Source organism: Pollachius pollachius (assembly GCF_949987615.1).
Source record: "Pollachius pollachius genome assembly, chromosome: 9".
NCBI lineage: Eukaryota > Metazoa > Chordata > Actinopteri > Gadiformes > Gadidae > Pollachius > Pollachius pollachius.
Genome location: NC_136942.1, coordinates 15,418,775 through 15,439,950, shown reverse-complemented (window position 1 = coordinate 15,439,950; position 21,176 = coordinate 15,418,775). Strand labels below are relative to the sequence as shown.

The 21,176-nt window shown below is 49.7% G+C and overlaps 1 protein-coding gene across 1 annotated transcript in view; it reads left to right on the top strand.

Moving 5' to 3' along the window:
• zfpm1 (zinc finger protein, FOG family member 1) overlaps nt 1-17,971 on the top strand; it is a 72,315-nt gene extending 54,344 nt beyond the window's left edge. The window contains exons 5-9 of the mRNA XM_079743757.1: nt 9,357-9,459; nt 9,822-10,109; nt 11,271-11,516; nt 11,851-12,093; nt 12,433-17,971. Coding sequence (XP_079599883.1) covers nt 9,357-9,459; nt 9,822-10,109; nt 11,271-11,516; nt 11,851-12,093; nt 12,433-15,095 — 3,543 coding nt within the window. The 3' untranslated portion in view covers nt 15,096-17,971. The remainder of the gene's footprint in view (nt 1-9,356; nt 9,460-9,821; nt 10,110-11,270; nt 11,517-11,850; nt 12,094-12,432) is intronic.
• The last annotated feature ends 3,205 nt before the right edge of the window (nt 17,972-21,176 follow it).

Sequence of the window (21,176 nt, the reverse complement as noted above, 5' to 3'; positions counted from 1 at the left end):
GTAATTGCCACTACTTGAGGCAGATTATCATTCCGACTGTTTGTTTGTTGACTTCCCAAAGATGGAGTGATCCAGCTTGTATTGCCGCTTCTTTTTGGGTAACATAGCCAGTCAGTCAGTCAGGCATCCTTCTTTCCCCCGTCTCGAGCGAGGCACAGAGGTCATGTAAAGTCCAACCGGCTCCCCGTGCCCAGACTACAAAGCACCCCCGGAGCCTGGTGTTAAATCCACTCTACTCCACACACACACTCCTGTGTCCACTCCAGTCCTCCGCCCCCGCCCCCTGTTTCATCCTCCATCAAACCTTAGCCCAACACAGACACCCCCCAACACCCCCCCTCCATATCCCTCTGACTCTGGAAAAAAAAAAAAGGAAGGGGAAAAAATGTGCAGCCCGAAGGCGCGATCCTAGAAGGAGGCGAAGTGTGGGGAGTTCAAAGCGTTATCGCACGCCCAACGCCTTTTCATCATGTTTTAGAAACAAGCGTTCGCACTAATCCCCCCCAATAATCTCTCCAGGAGAACCACCGCCGATAAGACACGCCACCCACGGCTTCTCAAACACTCTTCCCTGTTTTTTTTCGGGGGGGGGGGTTGTGCGCTGGTGGTGATGGTGGTGATGGGGGTGTTTCAGTCAGCACACCATCACCACCTCATACGTTCCTCACCTCCATTACTCCCTACCGCTACTGTGGTTTGTTGTTCTGTACGAAGGACACGTGAAGGTCTTTGTGGATGTCTCTCTCTCTCTCTTTTGTCTCTCTTTTGTCTCTCTCTCCCTCTCCATCTCTCACTCTCTTTCTCTCTTACTCTCGCTCTATCTCTCTTTTCTCTCTCTCTCTCTCTCTCTCTCCCTCTCTCTCTCCCTCTCTCTCTCTCTCTCTCTCTCTCTCTCTCTCTCTCTCTCTCTCTCTCTGTCTCTCTCTCTCTCTCTCTCTCTCTCTCTCTCTTTGAGATTCTCCTCTGTTTGTTGACGTCCTGGTCCAGGTCCTCTGTGGTTTATCTGGCCTCATCGCCGGGCTCCGTCTCGGTTTTCTCCGTGCCTCTCCACGGCCTCCACCCATGGAATTAGAGTGTTAATTAAAGCGGCACTCCTTCAGCAGATGACAACTCTGTGATTACAGTAAAACGCTAAACACCTTTCTTCCTCCCCCCCCTCCCCATTCTTGATTGCTTCCTCCGTACAATGGAAGGGAAATGATCCACAAGTGAGGTGTGTTCAAGGGGAAGCCGTCTGTGAAACCACGCATTTTGGTGAATGACAAAGCTCTCCCTCAAGTAGTCTCAATGAATGAATGATTTGCTGCTACTGGGATTTTCAAAGTAAAAGCCCCCCCCCCCTTCCTCCTGTCAGAATGAATAAGACTTATCAACTGACTTTCTTGATATTATACAATTATAAAGCTAAAATAAAAGCTCCCGGTCAGATTAATTAACACATCTAATCCAAGTTAGTTGATATTAAACTCTGCACGTTTAAGCCTGCATGAACCATATGACTTACCTTGATTTTCAAAATAAAAGGCGGTAAACCAGGGTGTAAACTAGACCTTATTAACATCATACTACAAATTACAAAGCGTGTTGAGGTCTGTAGTCACGGCGACACTACGATGACATACTGACACACCGGGGTGGCCTCATCCACCCCAACACCACCGCCACCATCACCACCACCACCACCGCCATCACCACCGCCACCACCACCGCCACCACCACCACCACCACCACCACCACCACCACCACCACCACCACCACCACCACTGTCCAGCTCTCTATGAGCTGCCTCACACATCCACTGAGCGAAGAGAGACGGGAAAGGAAAGGGGGAAAAGAGATGGACTAGAGCTGATAGATGGGGCGGTGGCAGATATCCATGGAGCCTCCTCGTGGTGAGTGTTAATGAACAGAAAGAAATGAAATGAAATAACTCAATAAATAGATGGGTGATTCCGTGAAGGGGATGGCTGTTACCGACACAAAGTCCAGGGAAGAGACAAAGAACAACGAAGCGAGGAGGGGATGGTGAAACGGGGAGGGATGGTAGAAGTGGGCAAAGGAAGGGAAGGAGGTAGGTGAATGCAATAGAGGGGAGGAGTGTATCGGTGGGTTGATGTGTGTGTGTGTGTGTGTGTGTGTTTGTGTGTGTGTGTGTCTGAGAGGGGGGTGAGGGAGGGGGGGTTCATTCATTCTCATCACTCAGTGGCAGTGGCTGTCTGGTATCTGCGTCTCCCTGTCATCTCCACCCGCCTCTGCAGGCTATGATGAGGAGCAACCATGGGAGGAGGAGGAGGAGGAGGAGGAGGAGGGGAGGAGGAGTGGGGAGCTGAGCAGGAACGGGTGGTGGTGGTGGCGGTGTGGGCTCTCTATCCTCCACGTATCTCTGAGCCTCATCTCCGCCAGTTCAGGAGCCCGCTTTCCAAGAGTGCCTCATTTTCAAATCTCTTATCTCTCTCTCTCCCCCTCCCTCAAATCCCCCCCCCCCCCCACACCTCCTTTTAAGTATCGCAGTTCGTTATTTTACATGTCATTTGCATGCAGCTCATCAAACCTGGCTTCTCTTCTCTTTTTTCCCATTAAGAGGTGTGTGTGTGTGTGTGTGTGTGTGTGTGTGTGTGTGTGTGTGTGTGTGTGTGTGTGTGTGTGTGTGTGTGTGTGTGTGTGTGTGTGTGTGTGCGTGTCACTGGAACTTTTGTCTGCCGTGGAAAATAATTGTTGTACATTTCTCACCGTGCTATTGCAGAGAGCGTGTACAAACACATGCTAGAAACAAAACAATATTTTAGCTGGTGTGTATCAAAGAGTCTGTCCGGGTTTATCTGTAAAGTGCCTTTCTTGTGTGTGTGTGTGTGTGTGTGGGTGTGTGTGTGTGTGCGTGTGTGTGTGTGTGTGTGTGTGTGTGTGTGTGTGTGTGTGTGTAAATGAAGGTGCTTCTCCACTTGTGTGTGTGTGGGTGTGTGTAACAGGAAGTGCAGGTGTGTGTGTGTAATTGAAGGTGCGGGTGTGTGTTTGTGCGCATAAACAAAGGTGCGCGTGTTTGTGTGTGTGCGTTTATAAATGAAGATCCATGTGTTTAATCAAATGTGCTTGTGTGTGTAAACGAAGGTGCACATATGTTTGTTTTTGTAATCGAAGGTGTTTGTGTGTGTGTGTGTGTGTGTGTGTGCGTGTGTGTGTGTGTGTGTGTGTGTGTGCGTGCGGGCGTGCGTGTCATCGAAGGTGCAGTTGTGTGTTTGTGCGGGTAAACCAAGGTGTGTGTGTGTGTGTGTGTGTGTGTGTGTTTGTGCGGGTAAACCAAGGTGTGTGTGTGTGTGTGTGTGTGTGTGTGTGTGTGTGTGTTTGCGTTGGTAAACCAAGGTGTGTGCGTGTGTGTGTGTGTGCATGTGTTTGTGCGGGTAAACCAAGGTGTGTGTTTGTGTGTATGTGTGTGTGTGGGTGCGTGCGTGTGTGTGCGCGCGCGCGCGTGCACGTGGCGGATGTGAGTAGGTTTGTGATTGGGATCTGCCTCTGTCTCCCGGCGAGGTTCAGGAGGACTCGTACAGTGACCTCTTTGTACGGGACAGTGAGCCCCTCTTCAGGCCCTCCTGGTGCAGGGCAGGGGATGAGGGGGTGCTTCCTGAGAGAGAGAGAGAGAGAGAGAGAGAGAGAGAGAGAGAGAGAGAGAGAGAGAGAGAGAGAGAGAGAGAGAGAGAGAGAGAGAGAGAGAGAGAGAGAGAGAGAGAGAGAGAGAGAGAGAGAGAGAGAGAGAGAGAGAGAGAGAGAGGGGGAGAGAGGGAGAGGGAGAGAGAGAGGGAGAGAGAGGGGTTGGACTGAGTGAGGAATGAGGAGATTAAGAAAGTGAATGGGCGGAAGCGCATGGGAAAGACAGTGAAAGAGGAGAAGGAAGGGGAAGAACGATGAGATGGGAGATTGAATGTTTTTTTTGTTAGGGGAGGGAGGAATAACATGAATGACTAAATGAATGAAGAAATGAAAGGTCAGAAAAAGGAGAAGAATTCTGATCTCTCTCACACACACACACACACACACACACACACACACACACACACACACAACGCACACACACGAGCAACAAAAACGGGCTGTCCAAAGTCCAGCGGCAACGCAGAAAAAAGTGCTCGCTAAAAGTCAAGTTGGCAAACATCAGATCAGCTGGTTCTCTTTCCCCCTCCTGGAGTAGGACAGGTCTTCAGCAGGCATGGCCGCCCGGTGACAGCCGTCAGGATCCTGTTATCGCCGCGGATATGATATTATTAGGACTTTAATAGTATTTTACTCCCTTTACGCACATATCCAATATCTGCGGAGTATGAATGAACACACATGGGGTACATATAGACGCCACCTCTCAACTCTATAAAACATATGGAGCAGATGTAGCCGTCCCATTTGCATATGCAAACACCCAAGTCCCCCCCCGTGGCAGCTGTGGCCGTTGACGGATGTATAAAGAGGAATTAATTGTGTGTGTGTGTGTGTGTGTGTGAGCGTAGGATGGGATGAAGCCTCTACCTTCACCTCCATTCATTTTGAAAAGCAGGGAGAAGATGAAGTACTGAAATGAGCCCGCCGTCATTTGCATGTGGATTTGTTATCGCTGCAGAAGAACTGCTTTTCTCTTTTCCTTGAAGAGCGATAAGGAGAGGGCATCACAGGGCACACCGGTGTGTATGTGTCTGTCTGTCTGTCTGTCTGTCTGTCTGTCTGTCTGTCTGTCTGTCTGTCTGTCTGTCTGTGCGTGTGTCCTTTTATGAAAGCGTGTCGATCCGGTGATGTACGCGGTGCGTGTGTGTACTCTTCGTGTGTAGGGACGTGCACGGTGCCTGCGTATACACGTGTAGGGACGTGCACGGTGCCTGCGTACACTGTACGTGTGTAGGTACGTGCACAAGGGCGGCCGGCAGTAGCAGACACGTGGTTGGTCCACCAGAGGTGGAGGTGGGAATGGTTGATGATGGTGTGTGAGTGTGTGTGTGTGTGTGTGTGTGTGTGTGTGGGGAGGGAGGGGGTTAATATCAGACCAAATAATTAGATTCGCTATCATGTGGGCGACAGCAGTGCGGGGATCAGGCAGATTAAAAAGCCGGGGCTCCGGGCTGGTTAATATTCATAAGGAAGGCGGGGGGGGCTTGAGGAGGAGGTGTGTGTGTGTGTGTGGGGGGAGGGGGGGGGCGGGTGCTTGGAGGGCCTTTGGGTTTAAGACTGCAGCTCCTCGGGTGCTTAACTCACCCACCTCTCTGTGAACCAGACAGGAGATGTACGGGCGGATGGATGTGTGATGTTTGGGGGGATGGATAGACGGACGGACGGACGGATGGGATCGCTGATCGTGCCGAACTATCGATTGACTATAGATAATAAGGGAAGATGAATGGCAGCTGTGCAGTTTGTGAGGGGAGGGAAAAGCGTCTGGCGTGGAGGGAATGTGGATGGAGAGATGGGTTTGAGGGGAAGCAGACGGATGGAGTGATGAATAGATGTAGAGAGCAGATCAAGGTGTAGAAAAATAACCGGATGTGGCGAGAGAAAGGGGAAGCGAGAGAGCAGAGATGGATAGATGGGTAGAAAGGCGTTCCGTGGAATTGACTCCTTATCTACTTTGCCTCTTTCTCCCTCTCCCTCCCTATCACATCTCCACTCTCCCTTCCGTACTCTTGAATTCTTTCCCCTTCTCTCGTCCTCCTCTCTTCTACTTTGTAGACACTATTTTTATTACCTTTTCCCCTAATTCTACCCTTCACTGAATGTGCACAGACTGCTGTCAGCGCAAACTTTGGGGTGTGTGTGTGTGTGTGTGTGTGTGTGTGTGTGTGTGTGTGTGTGTGTGTGTGTGTGTGTGTGTGTGTGTGTGTGTGTGTGTGTGTGTGTGTGTCTGGCTGGCATGCCCATAAAGAAATTGCAAAAAAAAAAAACATGGGGTATGTGTGTGTTGTGCACAACATGCTCGGTTAACCTAAATAGGAAAATCTAAATGTTTGAATATTGTTTTCAATTACTGTATTTTATACACACCTAACAGTGGTCAGGGCGTTAGGTAGTATATCGTAGTAGACTGTGCTGTTTGGAGCATATCTGCTCCTATGTTCAGCTGTGAGCCTGAGAGGATACAGCACTCTCCTCTTTAGGACAGCCCAAACCATCTCACTGTTGCCTGCCTTACTTCTTTACAGTCACGGCAAAAATAAGACACTCGTTATTCCTTCATTGTTTCTTCGAGTCACTTATTCTCGTAGGCAGCTAGTTGTGTTTCAAACATGTTTGGTGTGTGTGTGTGTGTGTGTGTGTGTGTGTGTGTGTGTGTGTGTGTGTGTGTGTTCTTTGTGCGTGTGTGTTGGGGGTGGTTTCACCACTTTGTGGCTAGAGTATTCCCCTTAACTCACTCCTACATCTCTGGCGTCTGCATTCTCTATTGGTTTGCACACACACACACACACACACACACACACACACACACACACACACACACACACACACACACACACACACACACACACACACACACCCTTACAGAACCTCATCAAAGTGGGATCTGTCCCTGCTCCTCTTTGGGAGTCTCATTAATCTTTCTCTGTAACGTGTGTTGGTTTGTGTGAGGTATAATGTGTGTGTTTGTCTAAGGTACTTTATATAAGGGATAATGCATGTGTGTGTGTGTGTGTGTGTGTGGTTTCTTAAAGACCTTGTCCTTCCCTCTGGTCAGGGGCCCTCCAGCAGCAGCATGTCAGGGGCCTTGGAGTCCTGTATCCTCGGTACCATCTGAAGCCCAGGTTATACAGGGCTGTTTCTACCTGGGTCATTACAGATGCACCCCCTTCCCTCCCTCACCGCACTTCTATGCCATTAGCTGGTTGTTGACATCATCTGAGGATGACAGAAGCTAGGCTATGTGACCGCTCCTCCCATTAAGATCTAATTCACCATCCGTCCTTCCGTCCGTCCATCCATCCACTTTCTTGGCCAGCCATCGGAGTCCCAGCGTGTGTTATCGCGTTTGAGGCTGCAAAGGCGTATTTCCTGAGGATTTGAATGGGTTTGGTCTCAGTTTGTGAGAGTTCTCCGTACTATAACGAAGTGCACGTGTTGACATGTGCGAGGTCTGCAACCCCTGTCGTCCGAAACACGGTGAAACAAACTCACAAAAGGCTGTAGGACTCCCCCCCCCCGCCCCCCATCTCTCCCCCCCCCCTCCCCACAACCCCCTCTCCTGAAAAAACTGACCATGACTCTGAGATCAGACGATGGCTCCAGTGTCGGGTTACAAATTAAAACAAAAGGAAGCTCTATCTGCGCATCAGCACTGGTTCTGTGAAATACAATACGGCCGGCCTCTTTATGTCGGGCGTACAGTGAGCAGAATGAGAGGAGCCTGGAGCTTTTTGTTCCGTCCCTCACCTCTACTGTCTTTAACGTTCTGATTCAGCAGTCTCGCACGCACAAGCTCACACACACGCACGCACACAGTCACACAAACACACACCTTCCCCCTGCACCCAGTCCTCCAGAGGCAGCCAAGGGGCACGACTTTCCCGCCTCCGCCTCCTCTCATTGGATGCATTATTATAATGATTATTAAATAATTCTTAACCCTCCGACAATGCTAGCTATGCTCAAACTGGCGCACCTTAAGTTGCATCTCAATAATGGGTTTGAGTTAGATGGTACGTTCTCCGATTTTTCCACTTCAAACCCAGCACTACAGTGGATGTCGTCGTGTTCCTGCTCCTACAACACCAGACAGGTGTTGGACTGTTGGCGGTTGGGTGGTGGACTGTGGGGCTCGGGTTTGTTCTTTGGGTAGTGGAGGACCTGTGCACTCGGTGGTTTGTGGTTGATATTGTTGGGTTCTGTTTACTACTCTTCCCCGAAATGACATCACTAGTTGTCTCTTATCAATGTCACCTATTTTCTTTATTTTTTTCACTTTTGTCTCTCAAGACATTTGTGGCAGTTAAGCACAGATAACAGCATGACTTTTCTGTGAAATCTTAATGATTTTATGCCGCGGTTATGAAATAAGAATACAGAACTTAAATAAACTGTACACATACTTATACTGATAAGTATAGCCATAAACAAAAAAGAAGAGTTTTCCCAGGGAAACAAATGTACTGTCAGCATCACTGTGTCTCCTTCTTGGTAACTGCTGCCATCTAGTGGCTGCTTGTGAGTACTGCCAGCACCCTGACCTGCATCTTGCATAGTAATATTGTCTTTAGCAAATAATTAAACAGCCTACTATGTCATCTATCAAGTTAAATTTCAGAGTTTTGTCATTTCTTGAAAGTGTATTACGGGATTAGAGTAAGAAATACACACAAAGTTCAGTCTGTGTGTGTGTGTGTGTGTGTGTGTGTGTGTGTGTGTGATAGAGCCATGGGATAAGCCTGTGCCCTGGGACTGATTGAGGGATGGAGTCTCATTGAAAACAAAGACAAGATTGTCCTGAGAATACTCAGGTGTGTGTGTGTGTGTTAGAATAAGTGGACCCAGGGAAACAGGAAAAACAAGGGCTGCATAAAACACGCACGCACACACATAGACACCGACGCAGACACACAAACACACACACACACACACACACACATGCACACAGTAGATGTTGGCTGGCCAGTCTTTGTCCAGTTTATCCAGAAAGGATCTTATTATGGTAACGGCCTGAATAGGAGCTTAGCGACCTCATCAGATCTCTCTCTCTCTCTCTCTCTCTGTCTCTTGCTCTCTCTCTCTCACATTTTTTGGTTCTCTTCTCATTTATAACCAGCCCCCGCTCCCACCTACTCTTTTTCTCTGCAGCGCTTTGTTCACGCGATACCCCCCCTCATTTCCTAATTTCCTCTGTGGGTTTTTGATTACCCATGTTCCCCAGCCCTCCCTTTGTAAACAACTGTTAGCGGCCGTCAGAGCGCCGTGCCGCGCCGCTGGGGTCTGTGTCCGAGTGCGTTTAGCCAGCGTACCGGTGGCACGCGCGCGCACGTTGGCTCATTACACTGTGTGTGTGTGACTGTGTGTGTGTGTGTGTGTGTGTGTGTGTGTGTGTGTGTGTGTGTGTGTGCGTGTGTGTGTGCGTGTTCTATGGAAGGTCATTGTTTTTATCAGTTGACGAGTGGCGGGGAGAACGATCCGTTTTCTCTCTCTATGAATTGAATACCTGAGCTAAACACAAGCAACAATCGATGGGATGCTTTGGCTACATGATATTAAAACGTATTAAAACCTAAAAGGCGTAATGACAGCGCAGCGCCACATGATTAAATGGTCAATTTGTGTTGACAATTTACATTTGAATGTTAATTGAGTTCTATCTGCAAATGAACACAAATTCATTGTGTGTGTGTGTGTGTGTGTGTGTGTTGCAGGGCTCCAGGCTGTCTCTGGTCTGCGAGGACTCAGGGTGTTGGCTGAACAGAGTGCCGGTCACTCCGGACGCCACAGCTGCCAACTGTACCATCTTCAGCCGAGGTACCTACGATACGGAACGTGTCTGCTATCGCGCGTGCAACATCCAAAAACACTATAACTAATGAACAAACAATTAAAGGCTTTACACACCTAATAGAACCTGTGTCTCAAATCACACCAACACCTGCCTTACACAGGTTTCCCATTAGCAGCCTCTAGTGGTTTGACTAGTAGCTACAGCTACAGCTATATATGGCTTAAGGGAACAGGTACGGTCACCTAAGCTTTTCCCACGGTGGGGGAAGTGGACCAGATTGAAACGTTCTCGAGAAGCCTTTCCAGGTCAGACATTGGTTAATAGGGTAAGTAGCTGCAGTAAGGTGCCACGGTGCAGCTTTAAACCCAGGTGCTTCCCCCTTCAGGTGAGCACCTGTTCTGCACACTGGGCAGAGCACTGGTCCAGGGGGAGGGCCTACTGGCCCACCTGTCCACGGAGGCTCCGCCCCCCCGCTCCTCCTCCTCCCCCACCACGTCTTCCACCCCGCCGCCGCCCGACCGGCTAGCCCCGCCCACGTTGGCCCCGGCGACCCAGACACCCCTGGCGGTGAAAGAGGAGCCGCCGTCGTACCCGGCCACGCACCACTCTGACATCCAGCTCCTGCCCCAGCAGGCCGGCATGGCCGCCATCCTGGCCACAGCCGTCATCAACAGTGAGTGTGGTTGATCGTGGTTTGGTCGATGCTACTGAAAGCAACATGGACATCCCTGTTTAGTTCCCTTGAGTCTCATTGAGTCATTTGTGGACCTGGCTACCGCTTGGTAATTTGCATTGATTCTCACGATTTGTGATTTGGGTGGTGTAACCCTATGGAAGAGTCTACTGTCATGTGCTTCAAGTGAATGGATTGTACAGCTCTTTTATTAGTTTGCTTGTAAAACATTGTAAGGGTTATTGCTATGTCCTTGATTAAATAGGGGACATGTATTAACTGCCTTCCAACACACACCAAACACAAACACACACACACACACACATACACATACAGACTCTGATTGAATGGCTCAACCACGTCTCGTTCTTTGCTCTACTCATAGGGGTGCAAGGCAACTTGTCTGCCACAAGATGGCACTGCAGCGCTTCATGTAGTTATTAACCTGCCTCGCAACTTTACGTCCCTCAGGATGTGTCTCATAACAAACTTTAATAACGTCAGTATGCAACACAATCTGTGTGGAGGCTCGCAAACACATCCACTCACACCCACACACGTGGACACTCTGTAGGCAGTGATTGTGAGTAATCCATCTAAACAGGTGTGAATATGTGATCACACCTATTCTCTGATTCATTTCAAACATTCCACCACACATTAAGAAAAGCATGGTAATTATTCAATGAATAACAAAACCACAAGGGACACTGCAGAGGATCAAATAAACACACACACACGCACACGCACACACACACACACCCCAACCATCAGCAGCATGTGGATGTCATGTTTTCTCTGTGATAACATGTTGCTTTTATTGCCATGATTTCCACATTCTGTTGCCCTGGAGACTACAGGTGTCTTCTCCGTAGGTGTGTAAATGTAGCAAACCGTGCTAGTCAACACGCGTGTTAAAGCAGCCCTGCTCCCTTGATGATTGTTGATCGTGAATTGCATTGATTTTTTGATAGCATTCCTAATTGTTTATTCTGATTATTTTCTTTCTGTTCTTCTTCTACTTCTTCTTCTTCTTCTTCTTCTTCTTCTTCTTCTTCTTCTTCTTCTCCTCCTCCTCCTCCTCCTCCTCCTTCCTTCTTCGTCTTCCTTTCTTTCTCCTTCCTCCCCTCTTTTGAATCCTCCTGCTGCTCCTTGCCACAGAGGACATCTTCCCCTGTAAGGACTGTGGGATCTGGTACCGCAGCGAGAGGAACCTGCAGGCCCACCTCATGTACTACTGCGCCAGCCGGCAGAAGCAGCAGCCGGCTGCCGCCCCTGCCTCCCCCCCAATGGTCCAGGACAAGCCCAAGGAGACCTACCCCAACGAGCGCATCTGCCCCTTCCCCCAGTGCAACAAGAGCTGCCCCAGTGCCAGCTCCCTGGAGATCCACATGCGCACGCACAGTGGTAAGAAGCCAGTTGACCCACATAGTGAACCGATGCGCGCAGGATCTCTGAATGGGATCATAGTCCTTAGGGAAGCAGTACCCGCTGGAGAGGAAGGCTGCATCACGGATGGTTAGGTTTACACTGGAAGGTACTTAGTCCTGGCCCATGACATGTTTGTTGACGAGTTGAAGTGTCGCAGTGTGCTCCGTTAATCTTCTGCTTGACTGGAAGTAATGTTTCCAGTCAAGCATTATCACTAGAATTATTTAATGCTTTTTTTTTTATTAATTGTACCTTTTCTTTCGTTCTTTCTGTCCTTCTTCCTCCCGCTCTCTCCCCCGCCAACGCGCAGGCGAGCGTCCGTTCGTCTGTCTGGTGTGTCTGTCGGCCTTCACCACCAAGGCCAACTGCGAGCGGCACCTCAAGGTGCACACGGACACGCTGAGCGGCGTGTGCCACGGCTGCGGCTTCGTCTCCACCACCAGGGACATCCTGTACAGCCACCTGGTCACCAGCCACATGGTGTGCCAGCCCGGCTCCCGCAGCGAGGTGTACTCGCCGGGGCCCGGCATGCCCAACCTGCCCCTGGCCACAGGTGGGTCCAAAGATCATAGCCCACGGCATTTGGTTTCTCCGTCCACGGTTGATGGTGTAAAGGAAATCGATGAACATCGCAAATCGTCCGTCTGCGAGGTTTAATTGACGCAGCTCTGTATTTTAGTATGCCTTCCAGTTTGTGATACCGGGGTTGGTTTTACTGCATTACAGATTTGATGATCAGAGATTATTTCAGTGAACACCATTTTACATTTTTTGGTGATAGCAGCCGAGCCGTGACTTTGATTGTCAGCAGGACCAGTGTAACGATGAATGTCACCGCGCACAGCGTCCTCCCTCTCCTAACCGCTTGGCCCTCCCTGCGTCCCTCCCTTAGGCCTCAGTCCGGGCGACTCCGGCGTGGTGCTCAAGTGCCAGCTGTGCGGCCACAACTGCGACAACCCGGCGCAGCTGCAGCAGCACGTGCGCACCCACCTGGAGGTCCGGGTGCAGGCGGAGTGCAGCCCCGCCCCGCGGCAGAGCCACCCGTCGGCCGGCGACCGCGCCCAGCTGCAGCCCTCGCCGCGGGGCGACCGGGAGCCCCCAGCCTGCGTCCCCCGCCCGGACTCCTCCAGCCCCGGGGCCAACGGCGGCTCGGCCACCCCCAGGGGCTACAGCCCGCTGGGGGCCTCCCCCGCCCCCCTGCGCATCAAGGAGGAGCCCCGCTCGGAGGAGGAGGAGGAGGAGGAGGAGGAGGAGGAGGAGGGGGAGAGGATGGACGTGGACATGAAGGAGGAGAGAGCAGGGGAGAAGCTAGGACCAGAAGGACAGGAGGAAGACGGAGGGGATCAGGGCTCCGGGGAGAAGACAAGCCCGGCTCTGGGCGGCACCTCCACCTCTCAGACGCCCACCTCCCCCAAGAGTCCCTCGGTGGCCACCATGAAGGCCGAGCCCACCAGCCCCACCCCCGGGTCCAGCCCTGCCCCCGTGGGAGCCGGGGCCTCGGTCTTGCCCGGGGGGGCGGTGTTCCTCCCCCAGTACGTGTTCAGCGCCGAGGCGGCCGTCCTGCCACAGGCCTCGGAGATCCTGGCCAAGATGTCGGAGATGGTCCACAGCCGCCTGAAACAGGGCCAGGTCGTCCTGCAGGGCCACCCGGCCGCCTTCTACCCCGCGGGCGCCTCGCCGGCCGCCGCCCCCGCCGCGGTGGCCACGCCCCCTCACAAGGGGGCCACCTGCTTCGAGTGCGACATCACCTTCAACAACATCAACAACTTCTACGTGCACAAGAGGCTGTACTGCTCCAGTCGCCACCAGGCCGACGGGCCGGGGGCGCCTCGCGAGGCCGCTCCCCCCGGAGCCCCGCCCTCCAGCGGGGGTCCGGACCCTTCCAGCCCCCCTCAGGGACAGGGGAGCCGCGCCCCCTCGGCCTCCCCCACTCCCTCGGACCCTCCCGCGGGCAGCGGGGCGTCTGACGGCGGCAGGCTGGCGGACATCAAGACGGAGGCGGTGGCGCCCAAAGAGGGGGTCTCCTCCTCGTCTGAGGGGGAGGGGGGAGGGGGCAGTGTGGGAGGAGGGGTAGGAGGAGGAGGAGGAGGAGGAGGAGGAGGAGGAGGGCGGCACAGCGAGGACAGCCACAGCCCAGCCAGCGGCTCGGCCGACGACCGGGAGGACGACCCCACCAAGACCTTCTGCGAGGCCTGCAACATCCGCTTCAGCCGCCACGACAACTACACGGTGCACAAGCGCTTCTACTGCGCCTCGCGCCACGACCCGTCCAACCTGCGCTCCAACCACCCGGCCCGGCTGGCCGCGGCGGGCTCCGCCCCCTTCGCGCCGCAGCCCATCCGCACGCGCAAGAGGAAGAAGATGTACGAGATCCACATGGCGCGGGCCGAGGCTCTGGCCAAGGCGGCGGCGGCCAGTGCAGCCCCGTCCCCGTCCCCCCTGGGCCTGGCCGTGAAGCGGGAGCTGTCCCCGGGTGCCGCCGGCGCCTCCAGCCCCGAGGGGGACCGCCCCATCGACCTGAGCAAGAGGCCCCGGCTAAGAGAGGCCCCGAGGGCCGGCGGCGGCGGCGGCGGCGGCGGCATCCTCCCCGCCCTGCCCCTCACAGACTACCACAAGTGCACGGCGTGCAGCATCAGCTTCAACAGCATCGAGAACTACCTGGCCCACAAGACCTACTACTGCCCGGCCACCACGCTGCAGCCGCACACCCTGGAGCAGCTGAGCCGGCTCAAGCAGCAGAGGCCCGCCTCCACCTCGCCCCGGAGCAGGCCTCTGCAGGAGCGCGGCGACTTCCTCCAAGGCGTGGAGGCCCAGACGGGGAGGGGGACCACCTCCAGCCCCCAGCCCGCCCTCGCCCTCCCCGGCTCGGAGGCCGCCTCCTCGCAGCACGCCTCCACGCCGTCGTCCGGGGCCAAGGGCCTCGGGGCGGTCTGCCCCTACTGTCCCAACAGGCCCATCGCCGGCAACCTGGTGGAGCACTTCAGGTCCTTCCACGGCATGCTCCTCAGCCTGCCCGCGGCCCACGACGCCCGGCCCAGCCCCAGCCCCAGCCTGAGCCCCAGCCTGAGCCCCCGGGAGGGAGGCCGCCCGGCCGCCGTGTCCGCCTCCACCAGCCCCGACATCAAGCCCAGGCTGGCGTCCCGGCCTCGGCGGGACAGCATCAACGGTCAGGTGAGGCAGGACAACTCCCGGTCCCCCACCTCCCCGCTGCTGAACGGGAGCCCGCGGGCCCCGGGCGGGACCCCTCCGCTGAGCTCCCCGGTGGCCGTGTCGCCCTCCAGGGCCCTCTCTCTGACGGCGTCGCCGGCGCCAGAGGCCCTCCGGGAGGCGGCCGGAGCCTCTCTCCTCTCGGACAAGGCGTCCCTGGCGTCCCACCCGCTCCCGTCTCCCGCTGCTCCTGTCACCGGGCTGCCCAAGAACTCTGGGGTGTCCCCCGTCCAGAACGGTAACTCTCGCTTTTGCCGGCTGTGCAACATCAAGTTCAGCAGCCTCTCCACTTTCATCGCTCATAAAAAATATTACTGCTCATCACACAGTGCCGAGCACGTCAAGTGAGTGGAGGGCCTCTCCATAGCCCTGCTTTGGTCTTGGGGCCATCCTTCTGTGTGCGCGTTCACGCGCACACATCCACCCACATTTGCACACACAGACACACACACATACACAAAGACTCTGCGTACCTCCCGTCTTCTGTGGTTCTCGTTTTTGAGCCCAATTGGCACAGGGCTGAGTATGTTGTGTCGGTCTCTTCTGTTACGCGCCTGACAGGGCCTGAAGCCTAACCACTCTCTGAAGGTGGGGGCAGAAATGTGCAACAGGTGGTGTTACGAACTTAAGGTATCCAGCGTTCCTCCATCTCTCCCCCCCCCCCTGCCTATGGGTCAAAGATGGTATTACACTAAACGCTGAGATGAATGTGCGACCTAGCTCGCTAGCTAACCAGCTAGCCACTGACCTAGCTACCTTGCTCCCCCCCCCCCCCCCCTCCACCCCTCTGCCTGCACTAGCTGGTGTTTTGCCTCGTCCCCCAGATAACTTCGGCCCAAACCAAGAGACACAGAAATATTCATACTCTGGATGGTTGTATCAGGGGATGCTAAAATGAAGAAGAAAAAAGCAGAATCCCCCTGGACCCTTCACTGTCACTCTGTCTAACTGAATTGTTGATTGTGGCAGCGATCTGCCTTCTGGTTGTTTGAGGCAGTCTTGTACGATTATGACAAATGAGTACGCTGGTTCTGAATAATTTGTCGTTCCCCGAGCTCTCAAAGCTTTTAAAAAATCAATTTATTTCTGTGTGGGGGAAGAAAAAGGACTTGATCATGGTTTTAATGGTTTTTATCATATGTGCATAGTGTAAGATGTCTCAGAAAGAATTCTATAAGGCTTTTGGTTTCAACACTGGCTCTTTTTTGCTTACTAGAGAAGCTTGCCTGTTTTCTTAGATGAAAGCAAATATGTGGTATTGCCATGTTACCCATTACAGAAGGATAATATTTGAAGCTAATATGTTCCACATTCATTACCACTTTTTATTTTCTTTGTACTTCTGTTAAATTGAGAGACAAAAAATGTGAACTATTTATCTTTTAGTCCTCACTGTTTTCACGTCAACGGATACTACCTACTTATTGTCCTCCACGAGTATTTGTACTTTTTATTTGATTTATTTTTTGGAATACTGTTCGAAGGAGCGTTTTTTGGGATCCAGGTGTATTGAAGTGTGTTATCTTAAAGTGTAGACGTGTGTGGTATCACAGACAGTAATCACCCTGGAGCGCGGTGAACCTGACCTGCTACCACATTGGCATCTTATCCTTTTCTCCACTGCACTCGATTGTTTGAAATTGAGGGCGGGGTTTGAAACAACAACAGCAGCGCCCACTCAAGTTCCCCGCTCATTCATGTCATGTCGCGATCAAATCGTATTGGACACAGGACTTTCAAAGATCAGGATGGTTGAGTTTGCTGTTTCAATTACAATGATGGTGTTTGGTAAAATAAGAGCTGAAATGATGGTTGAGTATGATGTCATTGTAAGGCAAAAAAATGCATTATAAATACATATATTTATATAAATATATATATATATACATATATAATGCTTTTTTTGAGCTGCATCAAAAACAGGATTTGATTTTGTCTGTGCTTCTCCCTTCGAGTGCCGTTCTGTAACTAATTATTTTATTATCACCTTCTGAGAAAAGCCACTTATTGTATTCTGGGATCTGATGTAAGTTTTCTTTGAGATACACCCATCTTTTGAAGGGATTTGTTCTGTCCGGTAATGAAGGTGTATTGGTCGTACTTGCGGGTGACTCAATCGTATTATCTCTCTTTCTCTCTCTCTCTAACGCTCTCTCTATTGCTCCCACACTCACACAGGCTGTAAGCGAAAACTGTTCAGTTCAATTGTGTTTGTTTTTTCTTTTTGGTACATGGGTGGGTATGGTATGGTCAGGTTACTGGCTTCTGTTAGTCGTAATTAATGGCGTTACATTTAGTTTCAGATGGGAGATGACTTCACATCTTTTGAGTCTCCTCAGGTTCGCAGGGCTAGGAAGATGACCGTTACACTGCAGGCTGTTACACTATACCAACCGCTAAATAACGCCTTCATTTGTTTTTCATTTGCTTTAGGTTATTTTTAATTCACGTCCTTGCAAAACTCTGTATAACATGCTTTATAATTGTCCCGATTTACAAACTGCTGCTGAAAATCACTGTTCTTGTGCTGTATGATTGGCTGACAAATGTTCAGATGTAAAAATTATTGCATTATTTTACCAGTACAAAAGGTTAACTACAATGTCTATGATGATGTCAAACTTTAAAAAGCCACCAAAGCGGAACACGCATCAACACACATGGTTTGGGAACCCATCAATTTAACCTTTGTTTCTGTTTTAAAAACAGGAAGCATTTTTACTAGTTTTTTTGGGCGCTGTGAAGTTGAAGTGCTGATTCTTTTCAAGTTGTTTACAGTATCAGTCTTTGTTTCTTTCCTGATCCCTTCAAGAGAAAAAAGACGGGAGAGAAAACAGCCGTCTCCTAAGAAATTTCAAACCATTCATTTCATTTTTCATATCTTTGTTCTTTTGTTTATTGCGCTGCGTTGCAATCGAATTGTGCTGAATATTTTTCTTTTTTTGGAGGCTTGTCTTTTGTAATATATTTATGTTTGTACAGCACTTTTTTCTCACCTAAAACACATTGTTTTACCTTGAAGGACTACCTTGAAAGATCTGGACCCGCTCACGCAAAATAAAAAAGTACACTTTGTGATTGGTTCTAATTCATTTAATCGACAATGGAGGATCCCTAATGAATGTCTCCTTTCTCCCATTTTTTTAATCTTTTTTTCTTTGTTAGCCATTATACTTTAGTTCATTTCAATCTCATTTTCCATTACACTCTTGTCCAAACTATGCATGGGGAAATAAAAAGCGTTCTGAGAGACACTGAAGAAGAGATTTGTGTGTTTGCCTTCTTTCTTCTTCCTCTCCTCTCCGGTGTTTATAAAGGTTTTGCCTTTGTATACACCAACATTTTACACCTACACAACTCTTTCATCAAGACCTCCATCCTTGACACACTCCGTACACTCACACACTGGAAGGTAAAGAACGTTTGAAAGTGGGCTTTAGTCTCTAATCGTCTCCTAAGAGCAGAGGCTTGAATGAATCATTAAGGCAGATAGGAGCCGTCAAGGTTTCCCCTCTTGCTCTGCATGGCTTGCAGAGTGCTGTGAATGTGCGGTGCAGGAGGTTCAAGGGCTTGATTCAAAGATCACAAATGACACATGAGCTATAGATATTTGGCTATGGTTTTTAATGATAGATATTTTTTATAGACGTCCCGTATACAAACTGATCCTAATGATTCATAGCCATGAGCAAAGCACTATTAGTAGTAGGGCGATGTGATTACGTTCCTCGGGATATTATAATAAAAGGCACATCATTTGGTAAGAACTATTTCTTTGGAAGCATTTGCACAGGTTAAGTACCGCCTTAGGATAAAGTTGAGGTTGTAAAAATGTTCATAGTTTGAAAATCGGTCAACTGCCAAAAAAGATTGGGAACAACTACAGTAAAGTCTTGACACAAATCTTAATAGGAGCTGGAAGCGGTAGTATAGTTGTCTTCGATGCCTTCCTATCCTCAAGGAAAGTAGGTGTACTCTGTTGCTCTACTTTAGTATCTTTTGGGCAACTTCGAACTTCAAAGGAAAATTTGAGCTACAATGCTGAAACCGTAATTCTGGAAAATGGGCCCCAATCAATGTACTGGGCTGGACTGGATCAGAAAATGGGCCCTGGGCATTTTTGCCAAGCCTAGTCTAAATTTTTGCCAAGCCTAGTTTTAAATGGAAATGCAAACATAAATCAGCGTGGTTTGACCAGGAACGGCCAAAATTGAAAATGGAGAAAAAGGAAAACCACAACAAAATTTTCCTCCCTTCAGCTTTCACATTTTCGAAATTTCACCTGATAAGACTTCCCCAAACCCTACCCCTAACCCAACCTTCACTCTCTAATCTTCTGCATTTGTAAATAAATGTTCTGTTGACTCCAACACATTTTAATCGGCAGTGATTGTTACTTTTTTCATGCCCTCCATATTTTCTGTACAGTTCCTGGCATAGTGAAGACGCAAGTCGTTATCTCTCATCTTTCTGATGGTGTGAGATCTGTGCCTTCTTGCCTTATCGCGCCCAGGCATGTCTACAAGGCAAAGTTGCGCCTGAGTATAGCAAAATAGCTTATTGGCAAAATCTGAGCCAAACTGTCCAGCAACAGGTGTTTGAAGAGCAGCAGGAAAGGCCACAGTTAGCGGCGACGATGAATCCAGTGCCAATGTTCGCCAAGCTACTTGGAAGGTGTAGTGAGCTAAGCTACCAGTTACTGTATATTAAACTAATCTTCAGTACACAGAAGCTACCACCCAGAGAAATGTGGCAACATGTTTTTCAACATAATTTTTCCTAGAATGGTACGTCTACTTTAACTCAAGTATTGCTTTTAGGTTCTCTATACACCCCTTCTTAGAGGATAGAGAGAGTTACATGTATTGGTGTATAAATTCCCCTAAATGCTGTGTGGACCATGATGGGGCCGCTAATGTTTTTTCCTCTAGAGGTTTGCGACAACACCATCTGGACCTCAAAGAGACCTGGTCATTCACCTGTCAGGTTAGATGAACGTCACAAACCAGTCCTTAATAGAAGACGTGTTCCTTCTTTGATCCCAAATAATTAGAAGGAAATTGACTGCCAGGTGTGTAATTATGACAACATGATAATCATACCCTCTTGTGGTGCAGGTGCTAGGAGCAAATCAAAATGTCTGAACCTCCAAGAACTCTACTTCCTTTTTTTTTCTTAAGCCTTTATATTCTCTCTCTCTCTCACTCCCTGGCTCTCTCCTTCCCTTTTTTTTCCAACCTTGTCCATCCTAATAAGAGTAATTAGGAATGCACTATAGACATAAATGTTAGGTAGGAAATGGCAGTAAAGATAAAGTCAAGGCGGTAAGAGTAATTAAGGCACCACTGCTGGAGGTGGCTACAAAACGGGAGAGCAATCAGAGATGCATGTGGCTGCCTAATCAGAAATAAATGCTAATAAGCATCTATTAAATAGATTCATGGCAAAGTGTGTGGTTGGAATCTCAGGTGTCTTTTATACAGATTCTTCAGGCAAATGACCTCTTCTTTAACCTTAAACACTGCCAATATTTGTATTCATATTCACATGAAAGTATTTAAAAAGTAAAGAAAATGTATGTCCTTAGAAATTGTAATATATTTGAGCAATTCATCTCCAAAACACGTTTTAATTGAAAATCCAGAGCAGGAGGTCGCACAGAGCTGCTTTCTCCCTGGTGTGTATGTTTGCTTTTGCTTTTAATCTTGGTACATTTTTATTGAAGTGACTCAATATATCATATACACACGTGGACAAAATTGTTGGTACCCCTCTGTTAATGAAAGAAAAACCCACAATGGTCACTGAAATAACTTGAAACTGACAAAAGTAATAATGAATAAAAATTTACTGAAAATTAACCAACGAAAATCCGACATTGCTTTTGAATTGTGGTTCAACAGAATCATTTTAAAAAACAAACTAATGAAACAGGCCTGGACAAAAATGATGGCACCCCTAGAAAAGATTGAAAATAATTTGACCATAGGGAAATGCTAAACTAAGGTGTGTCCTCTAATTAGCATCACAGGTGTCTTCAAACTTGTAATCAGTCAGTCTGCCTATTTAAAGGGCGAAAAGTAATCACTGTGCTGTTTGGTGACATGGTGTGTACCACACTGAACATGGACCACAGGAAGCGAAGGAGAGAGTTGTCTCAGGAGATTAGAAAGAAAATTATAGACAAGCATGTAAAAGGTAAAGGCTATAAGACCATCTCCAAGCAGCTTGATGTTCCTGTGACTACAGTTGCACATATTATTCAAAAGTTTAAGGTCCATGGGACTGTAGCCAACCTCCCTAGACGTGGCTGCAGGAGGAAAATTGATGACAAAATGAAGAGACGGATAATAAGAATGGTAACCAAAGAGCCCAGAACAACCTCCAAAGAAATTAAAGGTGAACTCCAAGGTCAAGGTACATTAGTGT